At 39.5% G+C, this 16,258-nt stretch overlaps 1 protein-coding gene across 3 annotated transcripts in view; it reads right to left on the bottom strand.

The window, feature by feature from the left end:
• Positions 1-16,258, bottom strand: part of LOC308690929 (E3 ubiquitin-protein ligase rnf213-alpha) — an 88,060-nt gene that overhangs the window by 43,521 nt on the left and 28,281 nt on the right. For all 3 annotated transcript variants that reach the window (XR_014030214.1, XM_081365718.1, XM_081365719.1), the window contains exons 27-48: positions 15,969-16,186; positions 15,748-15,885; positions 14,852-15,016; positions 13,487-14,762; positions 13,179-13,360; positions 12,936-13,091; positions 9,235-12,834; positions 8,609-8,733; positions 8,425-8,520; positions 8,217-8,338; positions 8,007-8,138; positions 7,822-7,916; positions 7,587-7,740; positions 7,361-7,496; positions 7,034-7,225; positions 4,613-4,734; positions 4,262-4,419; positions 3,491-3,700; positions 3,224-3,411; positions 2,234-2,354; positions 2,049-2,149; positions 1,623-1,805 (exon numbers count right to left, since the gene is read on the bottom strand). Coding sequence is in view for 2 of the 3 variants with exons in the window: in XM_081365718.1 (XP_081221844.1) it covers positions 1,623-1,805; positions 2,049-2,149; positions 2,234-2,354; positions 3,224-3,411; positions 3,491-3,700; positions 4,262-4,419; positions 4,613-4,734; positions 7,034-7,225; positions 7,361-7,496; positions 7,587-7,740; positions 7,822-7,916; positions 8,007-8,138; positions 8,217-8,338; positions 8,425-8,520; positions 8,609-8,733; positions 9,235-12,834; positions 12,936-13,091; positions 13,179-13,360; positions 13,487-14,762; positions 14,852-15,016; positions 15,748-15,885; positions 15,969-16,186 (7,870 nt within the window). In the remaining variant the exon portion in view is untranslated. The remainder of the gene's footprint in view (positions 1-1,622; positions 1,806-2,048; positions 2,150-2,233; positions 2,355-3,223; positions 3,412-3,490; positions 3,701-4,261; positions 4,420-4,612; positions 4,735-7,033; positions 7,226-7,360; positions 7,497-7,586; positions 7,741-7,821; positions 7,917-8,006; positions 8,139-8,216; positions 8,339-8,424; positions 8,521-8,608; positions 8,734-9,234; positions 12,835-12,935; positions 13,092-13,178; positions 13,361-13,486; positions 14,763-14,851; positions 15,017-15,747; positions 15,886-15,968; positions 16,187-16,258) is intronic.

Raw genomic sequence — 16,258 nt, 5'->3', positions numbered from 1 at the left:
TATAGTGCTTTTTACAATACAGATTGTTTCAAAGCAGCTTTACAGAGATAACAGGAAAATAATGAGAAGAAAATAGCGTCACAGTCCAGCTTAAGTAAATTCAGTTATTAATTTGGTTCATTTATATATTCGCCGCTCTGGAGAAAACCATGTCATCGTCCAGCTCAGTTCAGTTCTCATATAATGGTGTCAATGCAGTCAGATCAATAATATTGTTGAATATTAAGCACAGACATATATTAGATCAGTGGTTTTCAAACTGTGGGTCGCGACCCACTTGTGGGTCACACAGTGAGAAAAGGTGGGTCGCACAAAGGCACTTAGCTGCAGCTAAATTTACGTTACGATGAGTGAAACAAAACCAATCCGATTAATGACCAAACGACTCTTAAGCGAGTTTTAGCGCCCGCCAAAGTGAATTTTTGTCCCGCAAAAGTCTTATTTGATCGGTGAGTAATGTAGAACTGCTGCGCTTGTGACAGAGTCACAGTGCATGTTTAACTGAAAGAACGTCGAGCAGAGAGAGAGACTCGGTCGCGCGCGCGCGCTCTCTTTCTCTCTTCGGAGCCAGTCGAAAGTGTAAACTTCACCGTCTCCAAACTAAGCGCTGTCTTGCTCTCTCTCTCCCTCGCACATATTAATCAAAATAAATCGACACGGTGGTAAAAGGTCGAAAGACCAAAGTTTCATGTGGAGCATTCGGAGATTTTTTTTTCCTTAATTACCGCTGGGTGTGAATTGTGCTAAATAAGTTGCCTTATCTTCTCTGAAAAGCGTTCCGGACATGCAGCTGACATAAAACAACACTTTAATTAAACGAAAAAAAACTATCCAGTGATGAAATGTTTTCAGTGATGAAATGTTTTCTGTTGACACAAATCTTGGATGTCCATGTCCAGTGCTGGGATAATCACACAACGCGCACACGTCCATTTCGCGAACTAATGACTCATTTGAACGATTCATTTTAATGAATGGTTTTAAACAACTGATCTTTCCAACAGTGAACTCAGGAGACGTCTGAATCGGTGTATAATCATCAGTAACACTTTACAATAAGGTTCTATTTATTAGGCTACATAAATTACATAAAAAGTACAGTTTGCTTACTCAAGCTTAAGCTTTAAAATAAATGCCTTTTTTTTTTAAAAGCATATGTCTAAATTTTTCCACACAGTGCTATCAAGAATCGATAAGAGAATCGTTAAAGAATTGGATCGATAATCAGAATCGTCAGTGGCATTATTATTATTGATAAAATCTTATCATTTCCCATCCCTATGTGAAGACGGTAAAATTATAATCAAACATTAAAGAACATTCAGGTTTTTTAAGAGTTAAAAGTTTAAAATATTTTGCTAACATGAGGTCTTGTCACTGTCAGTCTTTTTACAAAAGTGCAAAACTAGGGTATACAGATTAAGACCATCAGCATGCATTGATTAATCCCATGGCATGTAGCAAAAAAAAAAATAAAAAAAAATAAGATGTGCGACCAAATCATGCTGGTGCGACCAACTGAGAAAGTTGGTAGCACCAGTGCAAGTGGGTCTTGAGATTAATTATACTTGTTTAGGTGGGTCCTCGAATGAAAAAGTTTGGGAACCCCTGTATTAGATTACCGTATTGTGTCCGAGGCCTTGAGCTCAAAGTCATCAGGCACTTCTTGTACACACAGAGGGCAGTGCATCTGACCGGGCACCAGCCACTGCTTGATGCAGCTCAGGCAATAGATGTGGTCACACGGCAGACTCAAAGGGTCCCGAGGGTCTCCCATGCACACGGGACAAAGCTGGATGCCAAACCTGGGTAAACAAACAGAAGCTGTGTTTACATGGACCCTAATAATCTGTATGTAAGCACTGACTAAACAAAAGTTGCATGGAACCACGTCAATCAGACTGAAATGTCATCTGGATTGTTAAGGGATGGTTTATACATTTGGTAACACTTTATTTTAAGATGTCCAAATCACCAAAATCCTGTAATAGCAGCCTCTTACTAAATCCTTCGACAAAAAAAAAAGAATAACTAACATCAAATCAAACCTAAAAATGCTTTGAGATGCTTCATCTTTGCAGGCTTTGAGTACGGTGATCACTGCCTCGAACGGCTGCTTCTTTTTGAGGTCCGAGTTCTTCTCTAGGACCTTCAGCAAACAGAGGAGTATCAGAGATGAACAGTTCCTTCAGGAGTTTCATTTCAGCTTGAGGAAGGAGTATAATCGACTCACTTGTGCTAGGCGTCGAGTGTGTTCCAGAACCAGCGGCCTGAGTTTCAGCTGCAGCTCTCCTACGCCCAGTAGCATGTGCTCCACAAACAGGGCCAGAGAGTAAATGCGCTGCCAGCCTTGTCTGAAAATTAATAATACAATGATTCAAATGACCATACATGATAATATTGATAATTAACAAAGTACAGTAAATGATCTGAGTTTTGTTAGCAGCAGCACTGTGCACATGGGTTGAGTGTCATTCGGAAATGAACTGGGAACGCCTTGAAAACTCCAATTGGGAAAGGCAGCAAACAGGAACCACATCATTTATTTCAATTTAGAATATATGGAAGAATTGAAATACAAGTGAAATTCAGAATAGAACAGAAGAAAATGCATTATCATACACATACTCACACAACACACATTTACAGCAGCATCAAGTTAGATCGCCCTGACCACTTTGACATATGCTTATATGACCTGCTTCTTCATTCACTGAACTGTAAGTATATATAAATATTTAGTATACATGGGCCTTAGCAAGCGTCCAAGGGGGCCTTAAGATGACTTAAAATACAATAAAACAAGTATTACAATAAGCTAAAACAACAACACGAAAAATGTTTTTGTCCTTTGAAAAAACAGGGTTCCCACAGAAATCCAGGATATATGAGGCACATTTTAAAAGTGTGATTTCTAGACCAGGAAAAGTCATGTAAATTAATAAAATCATGAATGGAGAAATTTTTTTTTTATAAAATATACTTTTCGTTAACGCAGATGCACCAGAGGAAACACATTAGCCTACATTATGGGGGGAAAGTGGTCAAATAATGTGGAAAAAGGGAGTTTTCGAAGTTCAAACCAAAGATCTACAGTACCCAAGTCCCAAACAAATAGACCGAGAACAGCTATTATGCAATAAATATAACTAAAATATACAGATAACATGTTGTAAAAGCACTGATGATAGGACAACGTATTTTCTAGCTCATATTAACTCACTGGATGTGGGTGACCATCTGTTTGCTTTTCTCTCCGTAGTGGCGTACAATCTCCTCACAGCAGACCAGCTCGATCGGCACCTGGAGCTTTTTCACACGCCTGAGCCAGGCCAGACTTTCAGCATCTCCATCTAGAGTCTGAGGCTCCAGGTATTCAATACAGGCCAGAGCAGCGTACGCATCTAACGCCTGAGAAACAAAGGGAAGTAAGCAAAGAAGAACATCCACATCCGATCCCCGTAATACCATGTAAACCTCAAGCACTTACAAGTTCTCTGCCCTCTCTTGCAGGTTTGTTATCTTGCAGCATCTGAGCTATCTGAGGCTGTATGCTGATCATCCGGTAGAGGTTCTGTATTCGGTTCTTGAAGTGATGGTAGGCAGCATGAACCCACGGCAGAGAAATGACTTCACCCTCGTGCGCTTCCTCACCATCTCTAAGCTCATGTACACTGCAAGTAAGGGCTCCACACAAGAGCTAAAATGTAAAAACAGACACACACATGAACAAGTGTAAGTGAACTGTCACGTGTGCTAATGTAGACACCAAGGCATAAGCAATGCATTGTCACACAAAACCAGTCACATGGGTAAATTTTTTTAAATTGAGATTTTTACATCATCTGAAAGCTGAATAAATAAGCTTTCCATTGATATATGGTTTGTTAGGATAGGACATTATTTGAAAATCTGGAATCTGAGGTGCAAAAAAATCGAAACATTGAGAAAATCTCCTTTAAAGTTGTTAATTTATGTTGGCGATTGTGCAGCATTCACTCACAGAAATAAATGTTTTATATATTTACGGTAGGGAATTTACAAAATATCTTCATGGAACATGATCTTTACTTAATATCCTCATGATTTTTGGCATAAAAGAAAATTCGATAATTTTGGCCCATGCAATGTATTGTTGGCTATTGCCACAAGTGCGACTTGTGACTGGTTTTGTGATCCAGGGTCACATATTTTATAGTATGTGCTTGGACATGCAGATGATGGGTAACAAAAAGTATCTTTGAAAGGGTCTGACTCTCACCTCGAGGTCCACCTTCGATATTACATTCATGGTCATGGAGACGAAATCCTGGAGATACCTGTGGAAAAACTCCATCTGCATCTCTTGGGATGCTTCAGAGATGTACCTGCCCAAGGGCGTCTTCCAAAAAAACTCTTCAAATTGCTTTAGAGAGTGTCCTGGTGACAGAAAGGCAAAGACAGCATTTATTGTTTAGTTTTTAATTTGAACTGTAAATAAAAGAGTTCCCAATAAAAGTGGGAAAACTGTGAAAATGTTTTTCTTTCAAGAACACTAACCACACTGATTTAAGCTTGATTGCTCAAGGGAAAAAAACATAGCATAAAAAGGAAAGCAATTAAGCAAAACTACCTTCTCGCTGCAAAGCATGTACCCAGAGGTCCTCTAGACAGTCTTTAATTCTCCAGCTGAAAGGCATGGTGCAACCCATGTTCCTGTCAATGGCAATGTAGTTCTGAACCAAGATCGTCGAGCTGTTAAGATGGAGAGTTTTCAGTTATAATAATTACATTGCTTTAAAGTCAGAAATATACTCTACCATCCATGTGTGCTAATGTAGACACCAAGGCATGAGCAATGCATTGTCAGTATGTGATCCTGTTTTACATTACATATTTAAAGGGGTCCAATTATGCCCTGTTACAAAGTCTTGATTTTGTTTTTGGGGTGCATTAGAATATGCTAACATGGCAAATTTTCCTAAGGGGTGGTGAACAGCCTTACAAAAGCGAGAGCTTACAAAAGCTACAGTAAACACTACATCAATGCTGTGATGTTAGACAGCAGGCTAGCGAATGCCCTTTATTTACATCATAGCAGCTACATAAAATGTATTATTGTAGTTGTGTTTTCTATTAACAGTTCCAATTATAAGACATACTTACACAGGGTTTCTGCACACTTTTTAAAGTCAAATTTAAGACCTTTTTAAGACCCGAAGAAATCAACATTAATACCATGCATTAGGGGTGTGCAATATTGACAAAATATGTCTCGATATTTTCAAAGTTTTGTTGATAATAAATAGATAATATTTTACTGATTGTGTATCTGTGCTTGGTGCCATGGCTGGTTTAGGCCTGTTGTTGACAGCTGACTGACGAAGATATTCATATTTTTCATATTCTATGCAGTGGTCAGTTCACAGCAGTGACAGAAATTAACATTTTTTTATTAAGGGGTAATATTTGCCAGCTTAAATTGATCTCCAGGGGCATTTCCAGCCTATATATGGACATTTGTAGATGTATGCATCACCTTTTATGTCAAATTCTAACATTCAAATTAAATTATATTAGAATAATTACACAATACCACTGTTACCAGTCAAATTAAATCATTAAATCAAAATCCATCTTTGCAGTGCAGAGGTGACACAGGAGTGGCATCAGATCTGGCATTAATATATTTACACTGCATTTACAATTGCATAAATAAAGCTATGAGATTGTTAAATATGAACTGATTTCTAATTTTAACATTCTTATTAAAGGGTACTTTAAATGTGAAACTAAAACTGCCAGTAGGTGGCGGCAAGTCACTGTCTTAAAAAGTGAGTAGAGGGAGTCATTCAGGAAAGAAGCAAGTGATTGTTCATTGAATCATTAAATTGATTCGTTCAAAACGTGGATTTCATTCAAAAAGAGTGTCATAGAGACACTGCTATGGCTTAATTTTGAAATTCTCATCAGCGAAATAAATTGAAAACAAACAATACTGACAATATTGTTTATAAAATGTAACTCACAATGTTAATTTATTGTTAATTTAACTGGTATGTAAAATAAAAATATCACATTTGCAATTGTGCACGGGAAAACGGAACTCCTGCTGATGTGATATTGTAGGCCTATGATAACAACATAATATGATATAAATATAAGACAAAAACTCATTTGGGAACATAGGCCTAAGTTATAACTGCACACATCACGCAGTGAAAGCATGAGAGACAAAAGCGATGTCAGCTCGAAAAACAATGATTACAATATCATAATAGACAATACACATCGCACACCACTACGCACAAAGAACGAACTTAGAATTGAACTGACATTTACCAACTTGCTTCTCCTTCTCTCCTCCTGTTTCGCGTGCAGGAGACAGAGTTAATTCCTTATTCGCTGCCGCGAATGTGACGCGCAATGTCACGTGAACAAGCACATCCACAAAGAAAGAATAATAAATAAAAAAGTACACTAATTAGATGCTTCTAATTTGGAAAACATTTAGATATTTAGAAAATTTAAGACCTTTCATAAGTAAAAAATAAGACTTTTTAAGACTTTTTATGGATCCGCGGACACCCTGTTACAAGCTGTGAACTGGAAAAAACTTCTTGTAGTTCTTGAAAAGTGGATTCTGTTAAATAAAATATCTACCTTTGGAATGGACTTTGAGCTTTGTAACCTTGAATATCTTTTTTTTATGCTCAAACAGCAACATTACACACTAACTAAAGTTCAAAAAGTGAAAAAGCATAATAGGACCCCTTCAACGTGTTCTTGCTTTCCATTTGAGACAGCGATTTAAATTGCATTACCAAAAGGTTCAGGTTAATGGAAGGTTAATGTTAACATTCTAGCTAAAAAACATATCAACATTAACTTTCTGAAATGCCAGTAATGATGAAAATGCAACGCATATTTGCCTTGCATAATGAATTGCTGTTGAAAACATTGTAAAACAAAACATAATAAAGCTTGTGTAGCTAAGGGCATTAGTGTTACAAAAGGCTTACAAAATGTCTCTTGAAATCAAATGATCACATACTTGTTTTTCACATTTGTGTGAGGAACATTCAGTAACATGACATCTCCAAAAATATTCAACCACAGTTTCTTCAAGGATTCTTCAGCGTTTGTATCCAGCAAGAGGTCTAGATTGCAGTCACGGTCAATAACTGAAACAAGCTGAGCCAAGAAGGGAGTTACTACTGTTTGAACTCGCCTCCACAGGGCGTGCCTAAAAAACAAAAACAAACAAACTTTGAAAGTAAAATTGTTTTAGGTATTAGGTATAGAGATTCACAGAGAGCTAAGTAAGGCCTAGTCAAAATCTGAACATCTGAAATACAATCCAAAATACAATGTAATTTACCTAAAAGTTCCACCCTCTTGCAAGGCATCAGTATTTAGAGCTTCCTTGGAGACCCAGCTATTGGCGGAGATTGTGTTTTCATCGTGAGCCATCAATAGAGAATGAATTCGCTTCTTTAACGTTTTCAGAAATTCAGCTGGTAACATAAATATATAAATATGAGTAACCACTTACAGTGCAATTAATGAAAGCTTTGAATAATAACAGAAACATTGATAAATCTCACCTTGTAGAGTCTCATTGTCAGCCAGGAGCATGAGCAGGATTTGCACTCTCTTGGTGCTGCGGGTGCCTGCCTCGGTCTGATCTCTCAGCATGCCAACTGCACTCTGAACACAGCTCCGCACCAGCGCTGTGGTGTCCACAACATTCTCCAAGCCCTAAAGAGCACAAGAAAATTACCACTGAGTCAACTTAGAAGCCAACTGAACTCAACAGGGTGAAAATAGTACTGAAAATACATTGCTATTGTTGAGGTTGTGACTCGCAGTATTGTCTTCTACTTCCATCTTCTCTTCTTCTCCTTCTCCTGCGTACATTTCCTCAACCTCCATTGCTGCAAGCAGTAAAAAATATTTGGATTGTTTGAGAAAGTTGATAATCACTTAAAGAGAACTCTCAATATTTGATTTTAAACTGATGTCACCTTCAGGCTCAGGTACTTTCTCTGCTTTCTCTTCAAACAACTGACTGATGGTCAGACCCTGCAAGGCTTTTATATCAGAGGCGATATCTTTCGATTTCCTGAGGTCATCGATGTGGACTGACTTCCAAGGGCCTTATTAAAAGAATGTTAAATGAGATTTTCTATAAAACAAAAAAGTTTTGGTCAGTGATGAAATCAAACTCATCTTACCGCCATGAAATCCAATGTAAGAAGTTCCACCATCCATTCTTGGCAGTTTAGTGACGAAGTACATAAAAGTCTTTCCATGGCCCTCTTTCCTGAATTTGTTGATCTCATTGATAGAAGAATACCTGGAAATATATTTCAGGTTCAAATCATGCTGCTTTCATTGCATTTACTGAACAAACAAATGTGCCACCGGCCACATTCAACTCACTTCGCAGATGCAATGACATTTAAACTTGGGGAGCCTTCATCAAAATCGGTTTGGATGATGAGTATCTTGTCCCCGGTGGTGTTCTCCAAATAATTTCTGAATACAGTAAAATGGGTTTAATTCATTTAATTAAGGATAAGTGTGCTTTTTGTTGTGATGTGATAAAATGTACTGAACACAATACTTGATTTTCTTGAGGAATGAGTGTTCTGTGTCAAACTGCTGTAGAGAGAGGAGCTCTACGTTTTGGACCACGTTCTGTAGCGGTTCAATTTCAGCTGCGGTCAGAAGCCTTGAGAAGGTGGTCACCTAAAGGATCAGGACAAAGATTACAATATTTCTTCTCACAAAGTTTGAAATGTAATGGATTTTTCAAAAGAGCAGTGGTTCTCAACCTTATTGTCTCGAAAGCCCAATCTATCCCCCATGTAGACTAAGACATTTCGGGTACCTCTGCTATAGTAACAAAGCTGCCTGTTTATTTTTTTACTCACAAATAGCAATTTATCAGTGGTTTCTACCCAACAAAATATGTTACATCTTGACATAGCTTAAATAAAAATTATAATCATTCTATACATTTTCATGACCTTTCAAAAATGTAATTATTTCCAGGTCTAGAAATCACAATTTTGAAATTTTTGCATATAAACAGGTTTTCCAAGACCTTTGTTGAGGGAATTAATAAAAATAAGAAATATCGTTTTGATTTTTAGCTGGTTTGGCTTATTTTAAAGCTTGTTTTAAACCATCTTGTCGCCCCTGATTTAGAACCACTATTCTAGAGTAATAGTCAAAGTATTGCTTTACCTCTGTGAAAAAGGCATGGCTAGGCCCTGCTTGCTGTATGTGGGAAAGGATGAAGTCAGCAAGGGAGCTATGCTTCTGCTCTTCAAAGTACATCCTTGACAAGTGATCGATTTCTACACTGGGCAGGGAAGTGCAGTCTAGCCGAACCACGGCATCTGGTGTTGCACAGTTCAAAAGGATCATTTTGGCCTCATCTAAGATTCTAGGATCGGAGAGCTCCATTTTCCCTTTGAGCTGCTCTGTGACTTGCAGTACAACAGACGCACATGTGTCCGAGTGGTAGCCAATGAAAGCATCAGCTGGATGATAATGACGTGTTTGGGGAGCAATTGTGAGCTTGCTTCTTGCAGAAATGAACCATTTAACCCACTCTTTAAGCTTCACAACATGGTCCTTTTGCTCGCTCTTTAGTACAGTATTGATGTCAAGATAATGTTTCTCCAATCTGTTGATCAGTGGAATGGGAAACTGCTTGTACACTACGTCCTTCTCCTCAATGACGATGAGCCTGAAGTCCTTGTGCACTCTGCATTTGACTCTATGGGTTCCAAGCCCCAAATCCACATATTTCTGACCTCCAAGGCTAACGTAATATTGGTTGAGAGCATCATACAAGCTTTCGTACAAGTTCTGCAAGTTCAGAAGCACGATGGTTTGACCAGTTTCCATACAAATCTTCACACGGTTGATGTTGCGGCATATCTGAGTATACTCCTGGTCTTTTGGAAAGCTTGAACCAAAGATAATCTCTGGTTGGCATTGGTCTACAAAAAACGTCTGCTGTAGAATTCGAAGGGCTGCATAGTTTTTGGTCAAAACAAGCAGGTATCTGCATTCCTCATCTTGGCCAATGGCTGTGATGTTCTCTCTTACAAGCTCAATGGCACTGATATTCTCAAGCTTCGTTTGGATACTTAGTCTGCTGGTGAAAACTGAGACAGCATCCACATTATCCTTCCCACTGAAGTTCCTTAGCACAGCCTTCACAATCTGGTCTGCACTAGGCTTCTGATTAGAAGCTTTGACAACAGCAAACATCATCTTTATCAAGCTGTAATAGTCTCGCAGACCAAAGAAACCTCTTCCCTGTTTCCTACAGATGTTCAGGTAAGCACGGGCAAATGGCTGAAAGAAATCTCTTACCCTTCCAAGGATCATGGCATCCGAGGAACATATTCCTTTTGCGCTCTCAATCAATTCCTTTTCATCGGGATCGCCACGTGAAACAAATATCCCTCTGTTCATCTTGGCAGGGTCCAAAGCCCAGTTTGAGATGCCGATGAATCCCACCTTCTTGTGGGGTACTGGCTGATCATCTATGCATCCCTCTTCCAGCAAAGGATGTAAAGTTTTCAGAGGCATTTTCTGGGAATCTTCAGCCAAGCCTATCTCATCTAGCACTACGACTGAGACATATTCTGTTAGATTCTTGCCTTCCTGAAAACGAGCACATTGCTTGAATGTATTGATGATCCCCTCTGGTGTAGAATGAGGACTGCACTGAAAGGAAACGAGATGGATCTGCTTCAGTTTTCTAAACAAATCCGAATGGGCTGCTTGGCCTTGCATGCCATCTGCAACTAGAGTTTTAGACAAGGACTTGGAGCTCCCAGGTTTTCCAACCAAAAAGAGAGGTATTCGTAGCTCGATGCAAATCACCATCATGAAGACATTTTCCTTCAAGGCATTGTTTCGAGCAATGGTTGCACCCAATGGAACTCCACTCAGAAAAAGATCCTGAATGACTGAAATCTCCTGCATCACTTTCAATGGGCTGTAGGTCTCTGGAAGGTACCTGCAAATTTTTCTTCTGTATTTCTCTTTATCCTCCAAGCAGGCATGGTAACACACACCAACAGCCATCAGTAATGACCAAAGAATTGGGTTTCTTTCATCAGTATTCCTCTGATTTTCATTTCTCTCTGTCCGCTGCATGCTCTCAAACTGGTCAAGCTCTGAGAGTATCATTGGGTGGTTTTTGTAGAACCAGCCAAAGACTTGCATGCAGCGCTCTACATCCCTCAGACTCACAAAACTGCATTCATCCTCTCTTGTTCGCATATACATCTGTGAGGCCGAAAGAACATCAGTGATGGTTGTGATGTAATCTGAACTAATGGAATTGGTTTCAACTACCCTTTCGACTATTTGCTTGATGTACATTTTCTCAGTGTGGTCATTGAGCTGTCCAAAATCCCAAACTAGTGGAATCATGCTAGGTGGTAAAGCCTGCACTCTGTACACTAGCTGGCGAAGTGGAATGGATCCAAGTTTTTCATCCGTTTCCTCAGCACGAACTCTGTATCCCAAACCAGCGGACTCCAATCTCTTGATCATCACGTCTGTGTGTTTTCTGTACGGGTTGCAAGCAGCAATGATTTGCAAGCCAGTGTCACCTGTCAAATGCTGTCCATCAGCAGTGTTGTCGCAGAGAATTTCCTTAATGCTGCTAATGGCCTCTGTTGTGTTTGCTTCATCAAAAAACAACACAGACTCAAACCCATAATCCACCTTGTTTCTTAACGCCATGGCCTCTGCTTCTCTTACTTTGGTGTAAATCATGTCTGAACTTGTCCCTCCATGAACCTTGACTAGTTTCATGTTGTCAGTGGCAACTCCACCTCTGTGCATCTCACAAAGGAATTTGATTAGCCTGGTCTTCCCACATCCTGTCTCACCCATGATTATAACAGGAATCCCACAGCGGAAGCGCATGTGAATTGCCAACATTTTCAATATGTTGTCTGTGGTGAGCTCGTAGGTTTCATCTGGATCAAGAGGCCACTGTATTCCCAACACCCTGGAAAGCCTCTCAATTTTCTCCCATCTTGGGAGCTGGTCAAAATCGATGTTGAAAGGGACCCTCTGAAGTTTAAGGCCCTCATAGAGCTCTTTGGTCATGATGTTCTGCTTGATCACTCTTTTTGTTGATGGATCAATCGCATCAATCCCATTCTGTGCATTTGGCTGAAGATGAAAGCCAATGAATGTCATGGACTCATGGTCATCATTGAAGAAAATGTACGGATGTGGTTCTGACTCCCATCGTTTTCTTATCCTAAAGGGAGCTAGATCCTCCTCATTGGCAGAAGAAAGGTCATTGTGCAGTCTTCCTGGACTCTGGTCAGAGATACTAAGTGAAGGAGTGGCAAAATCCTTTGCCATGAGAATCATGAAATCAACAACAAAGTTTTTGAATCCCATCAAAGTATCCCCAATGAAAGACACATCACAGAAAACCGTTCTCTCACAATCCCGAAGTTGTAAGTTCAGGAACCAGGCAAAATTACGCAACTCTGCCCAAGAGGGGTCTATGATGCCGCAGTACACGAACAACATCTGCAGGCATTCAACATGACTGCCCTCCACTCCTTGGTACATGAAGGCATCTAAATTTTCACCATTGTAGAAACGTTGCAGGTACTGATAAGGCCGCTGGTAAGCCTCACTTCGGAACTCTTGGTCATCCATAAGGGGACCCTCATCCTCCATTATTGATGGATTTTCCTGGATTCTCATTTCCAACTCAAGTACCTCTTTGGGAGGACGGCAATAGACACTTGGGAACACATCCAAGTAAGCAGATGGAGCTTTTGCACCCTACCAAGATAAAAGGCACATTAATACATGAGGCATTTGTCTGATTAATGACAAAAACTTCCTACGTGATTTAATTAAATGATTTATATCCATTTACTTACAGCTCTTCGGTCATTTCGGGATGTGCTGGCATCAGGTCTCAGGATCTCGATGACATACAAGTGCTTATTACTGGTTTTCCACATGTTTCCTTCTGAGTCTGTGAGGTATCCAAGGATCAACAGCCTGAACAGAAATTCATGAAGTCCTTTTTTTACCTGTAAGTATATAAAACATATTGAAAAACAGCAGCAACATATATTTCTATTTGTTCATCGAATTAAATGAATAAATAAAGTAACTACCATGGTGGTGACATCAAAATGATAGACCGAAAGCTCCTTTTTCTTGGGGCTGTTAAGCAAGGACTGAAGGATGACATTTTCATCAATTCTTGGGTCAATTAACCTGATGCACTTCAGCTGCGAAGGCTTCTTGGTGTTCTTCTTCAAGTTCTCATACATTCTTTTAATGTAAAGTGATTTTCCTAAAATGACCACATAGATTATAATTCTGCATCTTACACGTTTTGCAAAAAATATTTATATTTTACCAACTGACATGAATTCTGAAAACGAAGTAATTTAAATCCATTACTTGAATGCATACTCACCAACTCCTGATCTTTCTGAGGATACAATTCCCACACATTGTCTGTTTTTGAACACAGCAGCAGCACTGGATATGTCAGCTGGGACTGTAAAATGCCTAGCAAGGTATCGTTGAATAACGATTATTGGTTCTTGGGGAATCAAGTGCAATCTAAATTGACTAAAAGCTGAGGGAAGGTATGCATGTTCTCTATTAGAGCTGCAGACCAACACCAGCCTGTAATCATTTCTGCTCAGTGCATTTTGATGCTGAAAAAATTGCTCCACTTTGTAGCTCACTTCGTAGGTGAGTTGGTCCACATAGAGCATTGTGTATATCTTCTTTCCCCTGTAGCCAGCAGAAAGACAGCGCCTGAGGAAAAGTTCCACTTCTTCATAAGGAGTGGAAGAACTACAGAGGAGTACTTCATCGTAGGTTGGTAGAGGCTCATTCTTGCTTCTCATGTAAATTGAAATGCATGATATCAGAATTTCTTCAGAAGGGCAGATGATTAGATTTGGTCTTCCAGTAGCCAATCCATTTGGAAGTTCCCTCTGAATGTTCCTTGTTCTCTCATCCTGTAAAAACCCATCACCCTCAATTTCACTGGGGCTGTTGGCTAAAATTTCAAGAAGATTTCCAAGACTACCGACATCAAGGGAGTCTGGCAGAAAATTCTTCATGTCTCGCATGTACGCATTCCAAATCACATCGAGCTTTTCCGATCCATTAGCATTACCCAAGAGATTTTCCAAGTCGTCAAACGTTGGGCATGGCTCCTCAGTACTATCATTTTCAATCACACTGGGGACTTCAACAAAGGTTTGGAAGTCTAAGTCATCATTTTGCTCAGGACCCCTCTTAATTGCTTCATACTGAAGCCTGTGCCAAGCCCGTCTTAAATGTGAAGTGGAGCAATCAGGTTTGATAAAGGAGAGCATCATAAGAACTTGATCTTCCATTTCGGTCAGATTGTTCTGGCTGAGCTGACGGCACATGTAGACTACTTGTTCTGCAGTGTAATAGTTTAAGTAGTAATGCTGAGATCTCTGCTTGGCCATAAAAATCTTCCAGAATTTTAGGCACCTCTCGATTTTCTTACAGACTTTAGGCAACTGTTCTGTGACATCACCTTCCACCACGATGGTACTGACAACACTCCCTAAGTTGAAGTCCATTACGATGCATGCATCTTTACTTTTAGAGTTGATATTTGCCTCCCAATGTCTGAACAATGGATTTCCAGCAACAAACAAATCAATAAAAGCAGAGGCCAACCTCTGTACATTGGCAAAGACCTGGAAACAAGGAGGAAGTTAATTCAGGGATAATTACAATAGCACTGTGAAATATAACAGAGTAAAACAGCTAAAAGCTGAAAGGTCACCTCTGCAAACTGATCGACTTCACTCTGGCCTTGATCTCCTTTGCCAGACATTAGCATCAATTTATTCTGAAGATCCCTGAGGTCTTCAAGAGAATAAGTGCGTGTCTCATAGCCCTCATCATGCTCTTCCATAATTTGAAGCTTCAGAATATTTTCCAAGCATAACTGAAAAAAAAAAGCAATATTCATGGGTTGATATTTCTGAAATATTATCTGTATCAGTTAGGCTATTCAATGATGATAAAGACAGCTAAAAATAAGAATTGTGCTAATTTGGCATGTCATTGCTCCTGAAGGAAACTTAGCTAAATCTTAAGCAGTGTTTTGGAACCTAATAACTGGTTTTGTAGCTGGTCCAAGCTAGTTAGTTAGTAAGTTGCTGGATTATTAGCCTGGGGTGCGCTTCCCAAAGCCAATTACGGTCGTAAGTTCCGTCGTTACCAATAGAGTTCAATGGAAATTGCGAGCATAGTTGGCAAAAAATGCTTTTGGGAAACGCACCCCTGGATGGGGACCGGGATGAGCTGGTAACCCATCTTGGTCTAGCAACTAATCAGCTGCCATTTTTGTCAAAAATCGGCATGACTGCTTTTCATCCCACCTGATTTATTCGAGCAAGGACCTTGATCATAATGATGAGGTCTCTATTAGCTTATAGTCCTGCTTGTCAATTGCCTAAACCTGCTTGGACTAACTAGAAACCTGATTTTCCCAGCAATGCTCCTGACAAAGAATGGTCAACCAGCTTGGACCAACTAGAAACCAGTTAGCATGTTCCAAAACACACAACAAGATTTTTGACTACCGTAAAATCAATTTATATTCATGAGTATTTCAAACTGTTTGTGTGTATGATCTGTGCAACATCTATTTGAACTCAAACAGTAATGACAAACCTTCTTTTGGTTTTGTGCACTGATAATGTAGATGCCGTTTGTGTTGATAGCTGATGCCAGAGATAGAGAGGACAGTTCCACTGACCCATGGCTATCCTTGACTGTCTTCAACCATTCAATGTGTCTTGCAGAGTCACACTGAAACAAAGAAAATGTTTTTGATGAACAAAAATACAGACAATCTTGTTTTCTTCCTTGTCAAAGCTGGCAGATACTCTTACCAATTTTTTGGGGAGGTTGGGGTCATTGTCAAGTGCCTTCCAAAGTTTTTTCAGCATATCTTTAAAAAGCCTGAAGTCAGTATCTGGCTTTAAATCATAGAGCATTGAGGAGTAGCCAAGAACTGCGTCATGAAAACAGGCCACCCGATCCACATCCAAATCATTCTCTCCAGCAGAGATGGAAGCCAAATCCACAAAGACTTTCAACTCATTGATGTCTGAAGTGATAAAGAGGAATAACATTTGCTTACAAAAGAGCATTCAAATAATAAAATCACATTCAATTACCA

The sequence above is a fragment of the Scardinius erythrophthalmus genome (genome assembly GCF_964197995.2).
Source record: "Scardinius erythrophthalmus genome assembly, chromosome: 1".
NCBI lineage: Eukaryota > Metazoa > Chordata > Actinopteri > Cypriniformes > Leuciscidae > Scardinius > Scardinius erythrophthalmus.
Note: the sequence above shows the minus strand (reverse complement) of the source record. Positions and strands in the feature narration are given on the sequence as shown.